The sequence below is a fragment of the Agelaius tricolor genome, unplaced genomic scaffold, assembly GCF_023055355.1.
Source record: "Agelaius tricolor isolate 1412-34295 unplaced genomic scaffold, bAgeTri1.0.p SCAF_16, whole genome shotgun sequence".
Classification (NCBI taxonomy): domain Eukaryota; kingdom Metazoa; phylum Chordata; class Aves; order Passeriformes; family Icteridae; genus Agelaius; species Agelaius tricolor.
Genome location: NW_027269276.1, coordinates 12206945 through 12222395, shown reverse-complemented (window position 1 = coordinate 12222395; position 15451 = coordinate 12206945). Strand labels below are relative to the sequence as shown.

The window sequence follows — 15451 nt, the reverse complement described above, 5'->3', positions numbered from 1 at the left end:
TTAGGAGTGGAGATCGATTTATTGAAGAGAAGACCCTTTTGCTGGCAGTTCGCTCCTTTGTTTTCTTCTCTCAGCTGAGCGCGTGGCTGAGTGTTTCACATGGTGCTGTTCCCCGAAACATCCTGTACAGGTATGCCTGCAATGGAAAAAAACTGCTTGCTGTTTGCAGGTTGCTGCAGCTTGTCTTAAAAACATTCTTCTCTCCTGTTTCCTGCTTGCTTTTAGAAGGTGCCATATTGTTGGCCTGGTACTTTGGCAGTTCAATAGGATTTGTGTACTGTGCAAAGTACAGCAGTTGCTGATGTTTCTAGTGCTTTTTCTTAGATATTTGTTAGAAAGTAGATAAACACTTTTCATTTAGCTATTTTTGTAAATGCCCTTTGGTATTGTTTCAGGGTGAGCGCTGCAGATGTGGACTTGCAATGGACGTTCTCCCAGACACCCACTGAGCATGTCTTTCCTGTTCCTAATGTTTCTCACAATGTGGCCTTGAGGGTCAGCGTCCAGTCCCTGCCCAGGCAATCCAACTACCCAGTTTTGACCTGTAGTATTCACACCAACCTTAACTTTTATGAAAAGCAAATGCAAGAGCGGAAGTTCCATCAGCGCAGCGATCCCAGTGCTGCTCAGCAATGCAGCACTTCCAGTCCACTGCGTTTTCGTGGGAAGCAGACATGGACAATGACACCTGAAAGCCTACTTAATGGAAAAAAGATGCCTGAATTTGCCACATCTTTTAGAAATTTAAAACTTTATCCATCTACCGGACTTGGATCTGACTTTGGGGCGTCGCAGTCTAAAGTTCAGTGCTATAATGCCGCAGCAGACAATAAGACACAGGCTCGTGAAACACCGGTCAGAACTTTTAAATCCTACTCTCTGGTGGATTCCCGTGTTTCAAACAGTCATTGCTCTCATCAGCCCACAGGAGAAACCAATCCTTTGATAGGCTCTTTACTTCAAGAGCGACAAGACGTCATTGCAAGGATCGCTCAGCACTTGATTCACTGTGATCCAGCTACTTCACCAGTTGTTGCTGGGCGTCCATTCACCACACATGAAAACATCTCAGCTACACCAAAAGCTTTTCGGAGCACTTTCGAAGAGGAAAACTTGCCAAGGAAAAGCAAGGAAATCTCCCCTGTTCCTGCTGCCAACTTAGACAATGCAATACAGGAGGATGGTGATGAAGGCAAAGCTAGAGCAGTGCCAGAGGTCCCCCTGCTCGATGCCCGTGTTCCAGGGAGCCACTGTGGCCGTCCGTCGGCAGGGGAGGGTAACCCTCTGATTGATTCCCTGCTCCAGGAGCGCCAGGAGGTGATAGCAAGGATTGCCCAGCACTTGATCCATTGTGATCCAGCTACTTCCCATGTTGCTGGACATCCATTCAAAGTGCATGAGGCTACTCCAGTCACGTCAAAAATTTTCCGAAGTACGTATGAAGATGAAAATTTGCTGAAGAAAGGCAAGGAACCGTCTTCTGTTTCTTCTGCTAAATCAAAATTTTCTTTGTTAGAAGACAGCAGTAAATCAGGGACAAAGACACCTGATACTCCTATCAGTCCTTCTAGGTTTGATGGAGAATTGAAGACTTCTCTAAAAGTTCAAGCAAGAAGAAAATTGGTTTTAGCAAAACCCAGTGAAGCTGTCCAAAATTCATTTCATCAGACTTCAAATAAAACTTCTCATGCATTTAGTAGTATTCACATATCATCATCATGTATTAAAGAAAACAAATCTGAAATTCCAGATAAATTGGAAATACATTCTGGTTATGCACAGAAAGACCAGATAACCAATAGAATTAAACAGGGTTCAAATCCCAGCAGCATTGATGAACAGATTTGCACAAATAAACTTAAAGAAAGAACAGTTGTTAGTGAGAACAATGGCACAGACAATTGTAATAATATACAGATAGAAAAATGCAGAATACTTGAAGGTACAAAAAAAGCAACCGTGATCCCGGTGTCTGACTCTTTGCACAAAAATGAGCTCAAATGTTTAGACAGAGACTCCAAAAAACCAATTATTTATGAGCAAAATACACAACTTATTAGTATTGAAAATTATTTAAATAAAGACCATGATAGTTTCAAAACCAAAACCAAACAAGATAAAACAAAAACTGCACATGATGAGAATGAAGACCCAACAGGCCTTGATTTTCAAAGCACTTCTCAGAAGAAACCTGCAGAAGACAATGTGGTTAAGTGTGAGCGGCAGAAGAACCCAGATGTACAGGTAAGTACATTTGGGAACAGGCAATAATTCCTCTAGCTGCCCTTTGTCACAGAGCTTGTACCCTCTGTCTGCTGGGGGCCAGCATGAAGAGGAGTTTCAGCCTGACCTTGCAGGTAGCAGTGTATTACCATTGTAGTCTTGGCCTGAAGTAACTCAGGAAGAATTTCTTCTTGTAAAGGGTTAAGCATGGGAATGGATTCCCCAGGTGGTGTTCAAGAAACAATTGAACCATCCCTGGAGGTGTTCAAGAAACAATTTAGTGCCATGGCCTAGCTGACAAGGTGACCTGTCAAATGATTCTGTGTGATAAGAATAACTTGGTAACTTGGGTAACTTGGCTGGTGGAGCCTCCCCTAAACTTGATCAGTTTAACATGGAGAAGGACTAATTGTCCTCTTCCCCTCATGGTGACAGAGTTATCAATGATTGTTTCCATGGGCAGGGAGGCACCCTGGTTTGTAGAAATGCACCCATCTGAGTATGGAATGTCATCTGTTGGGGCAGTCTGTGGTAGCTGTAGATTGAGTCAAGGGGAATTTCTGCTGAAATCACACTAGCATGTTTCATCCCATGCTAGTGTGCTGTAGATCCACCTGGTCAGGAGTCTTCTCCCTTACAGCAAGAGTGTTACCATGATAGGTCACTGAAATATCCCACTGATAAGCTCAGTAAATTTGTTTTGCTGGCAGAAAGCACCACCTCTAAAACACACAAATACGTGGAGGAAACACAATTTTCGATCCCTGGATGGAACCTCAACCAAGGCTTTTCATCCCAGAACTGGACTGCCTCTGCTGTCGAGTCCTGTAAGTTATTTATTCTTGAAATTCTTTTAGCTGAGAAAGGGACTGTTTGTTCTTCTAATGTCTGTGCATGGCACAAAATTTGACAAAATACCTCGGTGAAGGGTGTGTATTGACTTTGTGTCACAGTGAATACTCTTGTGAGTGGAAATTAATGCTTAAATGAGAGTTAACATGTAAATTAGGCTGAATAATAATTTTGGAAAAGAAAATACTAAAGATGTAGTTGTTGAGATCATATCAAGATTAACAAAAGGTGGCATTAAATTGAAAAATGGATAGAAACAATGCTTTGGTGCTATTTTAGAGCACAAAAGAAAGCATTTTGAAGATCAGTGTTTTAAGTGTAAGTTAACATTTTGTCATTTAGGGGATTTTGTGTTCCTTTTTAACACCTGATTGCCCATTATTCCAAAGCCTTTGTTTCTGTGAACAGTTTGCTAACTTCTGGTTACCTCAGTAACCAGAGGTTACCAAAGTGAGGTTACTGAGGTAACCAGAGGTGTTATGGAATGACTTAGTGAACAAAGCTGCTGTGATAAGGCAGGCACTGGGGAAGTATTGCAGTTCTTGGTAGGTTATTTGGAGTTTTAAAAATCCAGGCAGTTCCTATTAAAGCTACTGAAGTAGCAATGTCCTGTAATCAACACATGGGATGCTTTATTCTTCCTTGCCTGTAAAGGCTGTCATATTTTCAGGGAAATTGGATGGAAATTGTTACAGCCTGTTTATTAGTAATGTTCTGTCCTGTTCCAAAGAGACATCAGCTTCCTGAATGTCTTTATTGAAATACTTCCTGTTAAGAATTTACAGTGTCATCATTAATAATCCTAGAACTTTCTTCACTAAGTTTAAAATGTATAGGAATTACATTCTCTGCTCTGTTTTTGTAATTTTATAATGTCGTGAAAATTCTTGGCAAAATGTGCATACTTGGCAAAATTGTCTGTGGTAGCAGTTCAGTTTTCAAATTAACATCTTCTTTCCTTGTTGAGGTTCCTCAAAGGAAAACACAGTCTGGGTGCTTTGATCTGGATTCTTCATTGTTGAAATGTCTGTCTGCAAGAAGGTATGTTTTATTTACCAGAAACATTGAGATTTTTGAGGGAGGCATAATGTGTATATATATTTATATGCAAAAGCAAAGCATGTTAGCAAAGACAAAAAATGCTTTCAAAAGAATCCTCATTTTTATACAAGGCTCAGCAGCTGAGTTGCCCTGGGAGTTTCCAGGTTAGCACAGCTCTGGGACATAGCCATGGAATGAGAGCTGCTGGCAGAATGAATTCTGTCCCATGCAGAGGTAGATATGCTATCAGATACACTTGAGTTTTCAGACAGAAAAGCTAGTAATTGTTGATTCTCCTTCAAACCAATGTTATTTTTGTGTTGTGTTTTTTTCTTAGTGTTGAACGTGTTAAGCATTTTGTCTTCACTTGTTCAGAGAACCAGACTTTTAAAGAGGGCCAATCATGACCTTTCAAGCATTAATACATCTAACATAAACAGCTTTTGGTATGGTAGTTTGATATTGAAAATATGACATATATCTCATATGAGAATATGAGACAAAAGTACCCACATACAAGAGAAAATATGATATTTTTATTCCTGCAAATGGAGCTAAAGAACAAATTTTTATTGTCTTTATCCCTTGTAATGTAAAGCTGGTAAAAATATTTTTTCAGTTAACTAGAAAATGTTCTGCTAATGTATTAATAAGCAATGTTCAACTGTTACTTCTTTAGAATAACATTTTGTAGTATAGTAAGTAAATTATTCTTTCTAGAGCTGTTTATACCCAGAAGACAAAAGCAAACGTGTTTATCCTTTATATTTATTCTGTCTTTTTTTAATAGCCCACAACAATGTATAAACAAAGACAGTGATCCAGACAGCCATGGGAAACCATTTCTAAGTTCTAGTGCTCCCCCAGTAACAAGTCTGAGCCTTCTGGGAAACTTTGAGGTATTGCATATTCTCTAGAATTCTTGTGGTATTTTTACTCTTCTGTACTGCTTTTAAAAGTATATTACTGTGAACAATTCCAGCACTATTAGAACGTAGAAGTTCCTGACTGAATTGAATAAAATTTGTTTTCATTTCCAGCTCTAAAGGCACTTATTTAATGCCCCAGACATCTTCTGTCTCAGAGATTCAAATACAATGAGTTGCTTAGGCTTTTGTTTCCCATACGGTCAAGTTAGAAGATGTTCTGTTGCCATAAATGAGATTTAATAACCTGTAATGGTTCATGTTTATAATGTACTTACCTAGAAAAAAGGATTTACATTTTCACTCTTACAGTCTACTTAGTATGTCACAAAAGCTGGTTTAAATCAGTGTGTTAAACAGAATGTGTTTGAAGTGTAGGCTTCAGCTCTTCACTTCATGTAGCATATCCAATAACAGCAGCTATTAGCCAGTGCATTAAAGGGTTATATTGTACTGTCTTGAGAAGTACAGAGTTGAATTTGTAGGGGAAGGTTACATAATCTAGCTTAATTTATTTTTTTCAGATAGTATATGTTGAAAATCAAGCATATATCCTGCTGCAATGAAGTTCTCTGTGGGCTTTTGCACTTTTTTCCTGATTACAGAATTTCTGACAGAAGTTATGCTCTGTTTTATTTGAGGTGATCCCAAGCTAAGCTGTGTGTGCTTTGTTTTTCAGGAATCTGTCCTGAATTTCCGCCTGGACCCGCTGGGTGTCGTGGAGGGTTTCACAGCAGAGGTGGGAGCAAGTGGAGTCTTTTGTCCCACGCACATGACTCTGCCAGTTGAGGTGTCATTCTACAGCGTTTCAGATGACAATGCTCCCTCTCCTTACATGGTAAATGTGTGGTTGGATTTATTTTAAATAAGTTCTGATATGTGGAGGTGAAGAGCAAGAGCTTGGTGAGTAGAGGGTTCAGAAAGTAAAGATTTGCAGGGATCTGGCTTATTTTCAACTGCCTATGACAGAGTTCTCCTGTCCTTCTTCTTTTCCCTAACTAGTGCTTTTCCTTCTACTTCTCTGCCCCACCATTCAGCTGTTCTCATCTTGGGATATTGAATGTATTTGTCTCCCCTCACACTGCAGTGATCAACCCTCAACATCTCATTTTATCCATCTAACTTAAAATAGCAGTGAGGCAATAGCTGGACTTAACAGGATACGTTTTGTTGTCCCAACAAGCAGCTGCTCTGGGCAACTAACCACTCTGCAGGGTGGCTCAGGTGCAGGCCAAGGGGCTGATGGAGACCTTAGCCTTGAAAGTTACTCAGCCCTTTCTTTTAAATACTGATACTGCCAGGGCTGTGGTGACACTCAGCACCCTCACAAGCTGCATGGTTTGCTGATATTTGCAGCCATGCAGTGTTTGTGTTCTCAGTCTCTGGGTGCTAATTCTGTTCCACATGGGTTTTGCATGTCTAAAAGTGCTCCTCTGTAAAAAGAAAATAGTGTCTTGTATGCTGACATTGAATCAGAGGCTGGATTTGTTCTGAATACATGTTAAGGAATCTTAATTTTGTGTAGGTGACAGGTCCAATTTTTAGAGATTTTCATATGTGTACGTCTGTCTAATATACAGTAAAAGGTTTGTTTAAATGTGGAAGTCAAGCAATGAACATCTGAGTATCCCAGTATTCAGGTTTAAATTTTAAATTCATAGCAGTTACCATTTCTGACCTTTTGTTTTGGAAAGTATTTAGAAAATGAAATTGCTTAGAGTTTTAAGTAATTGCTTTGAGTTTAAACTTGTATAGGTTTAAACCACTACAAAAAGTATCTATTCTTTTGCTGTCATCTTTCTAGATTATTTCATGTGATTTTCTAGGAGGTGAAGGGATTCTTGTGTTCCTCAAATGGTTAAAAGTAGCATTGCTTATTTTCCTAGCTGGGTTTCATTGTTTCAGACTTTTCCACATGCTATTTCCAAATATGCTATTATGGCTGAGTCTCCCAGGATTAATACAGCATTTGTGTAGTGCCTCCATCATCAGAAACATTGTTTCTGTTTGTATAGCTAGTTTCTCTGCTGTGGGGTCTGTTTCTGGTGGTTGTTTGGTTTGGGTTTGTGAAGCCCTGTGCAGCCCTGGTGACCTGCAGGGTGCCCAGACGTGTGGCAGTGCCCCCAGCGTGGCCTCGGCACTCACAGCGCCTGTGGGGCACCCGGGGCTGCTCTGTGCATCACAGCTGGTGCAAAAGCAGATGTCATTCTCCCTAAGGTTTGGATTAGAATGGAAGATTAAGTGCATCTGCTGCCTTTGAAAAGCAAAAATGAGTTCTGTGAGATTTGGAGTATTATTGGTGCAATTGTAGATGATATAGAAATGGAAAGGAGGGGACAAATGTTTCGGTTTAACCTCCCAGCTGCTTTGAAAAGAAAGATCTGTTTTGTCCTAGCTCCCTGATGTGGAGAAGATGTGAAAACTTGAATCTTGTTTCAAGAGGAGAATGTACCTCTTATTGCACAGCTTTTAATGGTCTGCCAAAGTATCTTTAAGGCCCCTACTGCTGATTTTTTAACTGCATTGTTTAAATGTATTGCTTTCTCTATTTTTAGTTTTTATAAATTACTGATTATGTTTCAAATTAATGCAATTACATGACTAGAACATTTTGATTTGTTTATCTCTGTGACCTAAATATGGGTTTTGTTTTTGTAGGGTGTAATTACTTTAGAGTCCCTTGGTAAAAGGGGTTATCGGGTACCGCCTTCAGGAACAATACAAGTGGTACGTACTCAGCAGATAAGTGCCTTGAAACCACTAATATCCAGAAAGTCATGCACAGATGAGTTTATTGGAGATGAGCATGAAGCTAGCAGTGGAAATGTGCATCTCTGTAGGTACTGTAGTAATTCAAAGTAGAAATCTGTGTGTGGGGCAAAAGAGATTACCAATCTTTGAACACTTCTGTGCTCTGAGGAGTCTTACAATCAGTTCCAGGAGATTTGGAATACCTGGGGACACTGTGGCTTTGAAAAAGTCATGGGGAAGTACTTAGGCCACAGTCCAAATCCTGAAATTCTTCTAAAGCAATTAAGATTGAATAATTGTATCTACTTTTTGTAATATTTTAACACCACCTTTACTTTTGTAATAAAAAGTAAATCACAGTCATTGCTTAGAACCAGTGAACTGACTCTTTCTTTTAAGAACTCAGTCCAAGATAACACATTCATAATTTCAGGTTTAAAAGTGGAGCCCACCACTGTGCTTCCTGCGAGTGTATTGTGTCTGGAAAACAGTGTAGACAAAAAGCTGACTGGAAAAATAAACAAAAACGGGGATGCTGATTAGCAAAGTAAGAGTAGTCATATACTAGTGTTTCATTCAGATTAGATTGTGTTTAGCATTATAATTATAATATAAGTCAAATGGGAGTTGCTGGTAGCTGAAGTGTTGAAAACCAGAAAGGCTTCACAATGTCTTTACATACACGTTTCTGTATGGCACAGAAACAAAGTGCATAGATAACTATTTTGACAGATGGAGTTTGGGTTAGATTTATTGTTCTTCTAAAAAAAAAAATTCGTCATCTCTAAAGAGTATTATATTGAACTGTTTGTCTTTTCAGACCTTATTTAACCCTAACAAAACTGTGGTGAAGATGTTTGTGGTGATCTATGACTTGAGAGAAATGCCAGCTAATCATCAAACATTCCTACGGCAAAGAACTTTTTCTGTTCCTGTGAGACGAGAAATCAAGAGAACTGTCAATAAAGAAAACAGTCACCAGACTGAAGAAAGGCTACTACGCTACCTCATACATCTGAGGTAAGCTCCTTGAAGTTATAGCACCAAAATAAAACAAAAAAACCCCAACAAACCCAAGCCAAAACCACAAAAAAGTATCTGCCAAAATTTAATTCGTAATTTCTTTCCCAGTCAGCCTTTCTGTACACAGAAATAAGAAAGAATGAAAAGAAAAAAATAAAAAAAAGAATGCTAACTTTGTCTTTAAGCTAGACAGTAGAGGAAGAAGAAGTAATAAATAATTTGGGCTGTCCTTGGGAGAAACAAAGTTGAAATATAACATAAAGTATGTTGTATAGCATTATGAAGCTTAAGCCTTTTCTTAGCAAGACAGAAATTGTTCTAGCTGAATCAATGCACTTTTTTTGAGGTTACAGGAAATAGTGAAAGTGGATCTTACATGGGAAAAGCCAGAACTAAGGATCACTGAAGGGAAAGTGTGCTTCACATGTGCCTGGTGTGCTTCACATGTGCCTCTTCACCAGAATAGCTTGTAACATGAAAAATGGTCTGAGCTACTCCTAAAAATACAGTGTTTAGTGGCAAAAATGTAAATGCCTGTTTCATGATGCAATACTGGTGATGATGCCTTTCACTTTATAAAATATTCACTCAATCTTCCTTAAATGATTTACAAAGCACTGCCTGGAACTAGACACTGCTGCTGCTCTTGGGGTGTTCTGGAAACTGCAGTTGGAAACAAAGGGAAATGATGGATATACTCTGTCCTCCTGCAGTTTGCAGACTTTTTGTGTGTGTTTTTGTAGCAAGAAATGTCTGTACACACAGACCCAGTGCTTTCACTGCAGCACTTGGAAACCCACCAGCAGCTGACATTCTGAAGTGAGCAAGCAGAACAAAATCAAATACCTAACCCTTCTCTGTTGTTTTACAATTATTTCTGGTGCATATTATTTTTCCTATTTAGTGGCATTGATTTCTATCCAACAGACTTTTCAAACACAACCTTGTCTAGAACAGTGATTCTAAGCCAGACTCTCCCATTAAATGGAAGTTGACAGTCATAAAAAGTGTGTTGGTTTACTGGAGTGTGAAAATAGTGTCATGAGAAGGCTGTTGAACAGTGTTTTCATTCTGAAATTCAGCCTGGATTGAAATTCAGCCTTTCATGCCACACTGACTTGCAAGGTCTAACCTAACCACCTTCTAAAATTTTTCTTTTGGGGCAAATTCTGAAAAAGTGTGTAGCCCCAATGGAAGGCTCTGTTCAGGTGTAATGTTGATCTGCCTGTGCAGAGGAACTGGGGACAGGCCTTGGCTGCAGTGATGGGTAAAATCTGTGGCCAGCTGGCGCTGGCATACCTGCATGAAGAGTAGTGGTCTTGTGTCCCCTTTCAGTTTCTACTTTAATGTTGTTTGTAAATTTCGTGTTGACAGAATCAGGAATTACTTTTATTTGAAGGCAAACCTGCTTTCTGCTCTCTCATCTGTTACAACTAGAAGTCTTATTTTAAGTGCTTCCTATTTCTGATACCTGCTGAGAGACAGAAATGTTGCAGTTCTGATGCTTCTTATTTTGAGATATCTGTACAATTCAGCTCAGCTTTCAGACCGCTGGTAGAGATCAGTTCATGGGTTTATGATGTATAATTGGAAATGCATCCATTTCTGATGGGGAAAACCAAAATCATAATTATGATGCCGAGCTGCTTACTTTGGAAAGTGAATAACTACAGATATGCCACAAGTTTTTTCTTCAGTGATAAGCCCAAGCTTTGGGTCCTTTCTCATAATGGTAAGAATGGCAGAACTCCTTCAAATATTAAAGTAGCTTATGTTGATCTGTCTTGTGGTTTATTATACTGAGCACTTAGGGTCTTACAAAAGATTCAGTTGTCCATTTAGTAGCCTTCTTTACTAAAGATGGATTTTAATTAGGATGGCTTAAAAAATCTTAGTAGTATATTACTTTGTGTAAGTTGGTTTTAAAGCTTCATTTTTAAAAGCAGGAAAGTTTCCTCAAGCCTGCTTTACTGAAAAGTTACGCAAACCTAAAAAGTTCTAACTATTCAGATTTCTTTTTGTTTGTAGCTCAAGTTGACTTAGAACAGCCTTTCAGTTTTAGTTGCAGTAGTCATTGAGCACAAGCATCTTAGGCTTACGTTTTGAAATTTTGTTTAAAAAAACAAATGAAGTCACCACCAGTGAGCTGCATTGTGGTCACATCTGCTTGCAGGCCTTAATCACAGTTGTCAGCACTCACATTATGAAAGCTCCTTTTCAAGTGGTAATTCAGCAAAAATGCTTGCATAGGTCTGGAGCTTAACATTGGCGGGCAGATTTTTTACAACAGTCTTTAAAGTGTCAGATTTATTGTGTGAGCAGCTTCTGCATGCAGTTCTGTATGGCTGAGGCTCTGTTCAATATGCCATCAGACTGTACTTGTACCCACAGCTACAGGATTGAGACACCAAATGTAGCTTGCACACACAGCAGAGCTTCATTCGTTATTAAAAACCCTCAAGAGTTGCACCTGCAGTTTAAGTTGATTTTTGAAGATGCTTTAGGGATAATTTTTTTGTTGCATGTGAAGCAATGACCTTTTGTCTTGTAATTAAATCTACTTGAGCATAAGAGCTGTGAGCTCAGCTCTGCTTGTGCCTCGTTTCTGCCCGGCGTTATGGGGATGATGACCATCTGTGGGTTTCTAGGTCACGTTCTGGCACCCTTGTAAAAAGTAATTAAGCAGCTAACCTGCCCACAGCTCAGCATTTTTCAAGATTTTAAAGCTTGGTTAACAGCCTTAGTTACTGACACAATGCCAGGAATTGCATCGAGCATAGTTGCTGTTGCCTAACAGCTAAACAGGGGTTGTTACTGAGGGCTCAGTGGAGGGTAAGCCTAAAACTGGTTGTTAAAAATAGTGATTCCTCAAGGTGTTGAGAAACCTTCTTTAAAATACTGATGTGACATACACCTTTATTGGTGGAAGCTGAAGATACCTGCTATTACTGATTTACTAGCTGCTTTTGATCTTTCTGGTCTCTCAGCATTCTTTCTTATCTAGAAATTGTTATCCTTGTCCTAATGCTTTTACTTACAGATTTTATAGGTTGTGTTGTAAAGTCTTTTTCACTTACAAAACACATCTTGCTACATATGTTTTCATGATTATCCTGCTTTTCAGGATTATTCTGTTTCCATGAGTTACTCTGTCCTTTGTGAATTGTGATGGCCTATAAAATACATATAGGGACTTAGTGCTTGTATTTGTCATTTCTTCAGTAAAGTTCCTCTGCCAGACTTTCTAGCATCTGATATTTGTGTGTTTAATTATTCCTGTATGTGTCTGTTGTTACTGTTCCTAGGACACCATCTGTCAGAGACCTTGGTTGTGTTGGGATTTTAAAATTTCTTTACACAAAACTACTGGAACTGTCACAGCTCCAGAGTCAGTCCCATGCTGGCCACTCCATCACCACCCTGCAAGGATGTAGGGAATGTTTGTCTCGATTATTCCAATGTATTTGCATGTATAAAAAGCAACATTTCTAAATCCCAATTACTAGGGTAGACCTGTCTAAAAGAAAAAAAAAAATAGATAAGGGATGCAGAGATGAGAAGAATCCCTTGAACTTTGCTGCTATCTCACACTTATCCTTCTTCAAACTTTCTGAAATGTCATGCTCAGAAAAGTCATGTTGCAGGGAACCACTATTTACTGAGCAAAAGGAGTCTTGCAGGATTATCACTCATAGAAAAGAACAAGTTTGAGAAGTTTAAAAATAGACCATGCTAATAATTCTTCTGAAAGATCCGTGTGTAAAATGGGAGTTGAGATCTGTTTTATGATGGTGCTTTGATAACTAGATCTATAGGAATTCATTTCAATCATACTTTTGCTGCAATAGACCTTTCACTAAATTTTTTCCTTTTAAAATGTGTTATGAGCTAGATTCTGAGTTAACTGTTTGTGGTGTTTGCTTTGTCCTTTATCTCTTTCACTCTTCCTTGTGCTCTCCTCCACAGTCTTCTCTTAAGGTAGCGTCTTCTCCCTTTTGCCTATCAGGTAAAGGGCTTTCACACTGACAGCACCGAGCAAATAAATAGTGATGGATGAGATCTCTGTGGGAGCCAGTAGGAGCATTCTGCTGGACCCTGCTGCATTTAATGTCCTTGACAGCTGTATCTAGGAGAACAGAGTTTGCCTTTGTCTGGCTGTGGGGATGACTACAGGCTATTCTGAACCACTCCTGAACAGAACAGTGCCTCAGAATCCATTTCTGCAACCTGCCTTCCTCAGACCATGAAGCCTTGGTGGATCTTCTGTACTTGTCTTTCTTCTACTGCTCAGAATTTAAGTCCAATTATGAATAGGTTTATTCTAGAGATACTGCTTTTGCTTCAATGGGGTCAATATGTAAAAGCCTATTAAAAATGTGTGCAAACTGTAATACATGATAACACAGCATGCACTGCTCTCTCAGCATTTGCCATGGTATCATCTTGTTGTGACCACAGCAATGCCTTTTCTGTTTCTGCTGCAGCAGCAATAGCGTTTCTCTGTCTCTGTGGCGTAGTGGTACTGACATTAATTCAGTTGCTGTAAGAAATGCTCCTTAGGCTCTTCTGCCTTTTTCTGGTGGAGAGAAGGAAATCAGAGTTCTGCCACATGAAAACTATAGAATACAGTTCTCTGAAATGCAGATCTTGTCTCCCTAAACACAGTTTTTAATACCCAGGGGAAGTGGAACTGGCACATACCTGCAGGCTTGGAGGACCTAAATAGGCAGTCTTTAGCTGCAGCAAAAAAGATGAATGGGCTGAGGAATTGACCACTGTTTGCTTGGTGATTGGGCCAGTGAACTGCAGTCTCTTAGAAATGTTTCTAGTCTGTGCAAAAAAATTTCTTTTTGTCTGTCTGCAGAGATCCCAGTACCTACCGCTTCTCAAGGCAAGCTCTTATATTTGGAGTGTGGTGTAAAGCAGTAGTAAACTTCCTGGTGTTACACTCATAAAGAGAGCAATGAGATCTGTCATATGATTGCTGGAACTTGAAATGCATATTCAATTTGTATATAGTTGAAAGTTCTTTTGTGTGTGTGCTTAGGCCACCCTTTGGACATTTTAGGAGTGCTCACTGAAGAGCATTTTTTGCCATTCCTGATTTCTGAGGACTTTAATCTTCAATGTACATAATGGCACTGTGAACTCAAATATTCCATGCCACTTTAAAAGCTGTGCACTGCATTGGTGATTAGGAACAGAACCTTTAAATGTCAAAAGAAACAAAGCAGAATGAAAGTGTTAGGATATTCTTTCTCTTTTCATTTTAACTGACTAATTTTGTTTGTTCAAATGTGTTTTGGCCTTAAATGGTTTAAGAGTGCATTTTATTTAATAATTTTTAAAGATTATTTTCTTGGTTTAGGTAATAGAGATGTTTGTATCTTTTCAGGTTCCAGAGTTCTAAATCTGGAAAGATCTACCTCCACAGAGATGTAAGGCTCCTATTCTCTCGGAAATCCATGGAAGTTGATAGCGGCGCTGCATATGAACTCAAATCTTACACTGAATCTCCAACAAATCCTCAGTTTTCACCAAGATGCTAGCAAACAATGGCAAACTCAAGTATTCATTTTACTGTTGAGTACTTCTTGCAAGCAAAGATTGATAGAGACAACAGTATAAAGTTAAGTCTGTAAAGGAATAAAAATAGCGCTCAAGAGAAAGAAGGTTCTGTGTGATCCTGGACCAGTTTTTAAAAGGTTTCTGGAATGAGCTTTGTGTATTCCAAGTAGACTGGAAACATACTTAAATCTAATCTTTTTGTACTGTTTAAAACCACTTCATTGGATGTGTTGCAATAGCAAATTCCCAAGTTAGTTTAGTGTTTACACTTTTTATTTTATTTTTCAGTTATTTAATATTTAATGTTTCATTTAATACTCAAGTGATGTTTGTCTTTAGTGTTCTAATGTAGCATAAATCCTATGTAAAATCATACTATGTATTTTTGGCATTAATATTGAAATCTGAAATATATACAGATGTCTTTAATCTGTGTGCTGTTTTAAGTGATATTCATTTAAGTTATTGAAAATGGGGACAACAGGTGAATTTCCATAACATTTCATACTATGCAAGCATTTAGCTGTTTTTTCTCTTTAATGGTACCATTTTCCATTTTTTCTCGCATCCAGATTTAATAACACTTGCAACCACACTGCAGATTGTTTATTTACTCATTCATTCCGATCATTAATTCAATTCACATTTTGCTCCCTCAATTTCTTTTCTTTCCTTAAGGGCCATTTTAATTTTGCTTTCTGTTATTAGTTTTCCTCACATAAAATTTGCACCCTCCCCCATTTTATTTCTCAAATTGTGTTAAAGGATGTACTGTGCAAACAAATTAGTATTTATATCTCAAATATATGCAAAATCTATGAAACTTGTACTTTTTGTTTTATTTTTAGATGAGAGGATCTTCATGTAATCCTAAATATTTTTCATAGGTCAATTCCATGTAGGCCACTAGGTGGCCATAGGAAGTTTTACTAGCAATGCTACACTGGGCATATGACTATTTTCCAATACGTGTGTGTATTCCTACAACAAAACAGTCAGATGAACAGTTTATGCTAAGTGTTCAACTGTGTAATTGAGAGAAATAAAGTTAGAAGCATTTGATTATA

General features: G+C 38.6%; 1 protein-coding gene across 6 annotated transcripts in view; it reads left to right on the top strand.

Moving 5' to 3' along the window:
- Nucleotides 1-15451, top strand: part of ATOSA (atos homolog A) — a 48584-nt gene extending 33133 nt beyond the window's left edge. For 3 of the 6 annotated variants that reach the window (XM_071441560.1, XM_071441558.1, XM_071441561.1), the window contains 9 exons: nucleotides 5-130; nucleotides 396-2244; nucleotides 2934-3050; nucleotides 4043-4116; nucleotides 4907-5015; nucleotides 5722-5880; nucleotides 7701-7769; nucleotides 8614-8813; nucleotides 14212-15451. In XM_071441560.1, coding sequence (XP_071297661.1) covers nucleotides 5-130; nucleotides 396-2244; nucleotides 2934-3050; nucleotides 4043-4116; nucleotides 4907-5015; nucleotides 5722-5880; nucleotides 7701-7769; nucleotides 8614-8813; nucleotides 14212-14365 — 2857 coding nt within the window. In that variant the 3' untranslated portion in view covers nucleotides 14366-15451. Of the gene's footprint in view, nucleotides 1-4; nucleotides 131-395; nucleotides 2245-2933; nucleotides 3051-4042; nucleotides 4117-4906; nucleotides 5016-5721; nucleotides 5946-7700; nucleotides 7770-8613; nucleotides 8814-14211 lie in introns of those variants that run through there. The other 3 variants (XR_011681480.1, XM_071441559.1, XM_071441563.1) reach the window with 3 other exon arrangements.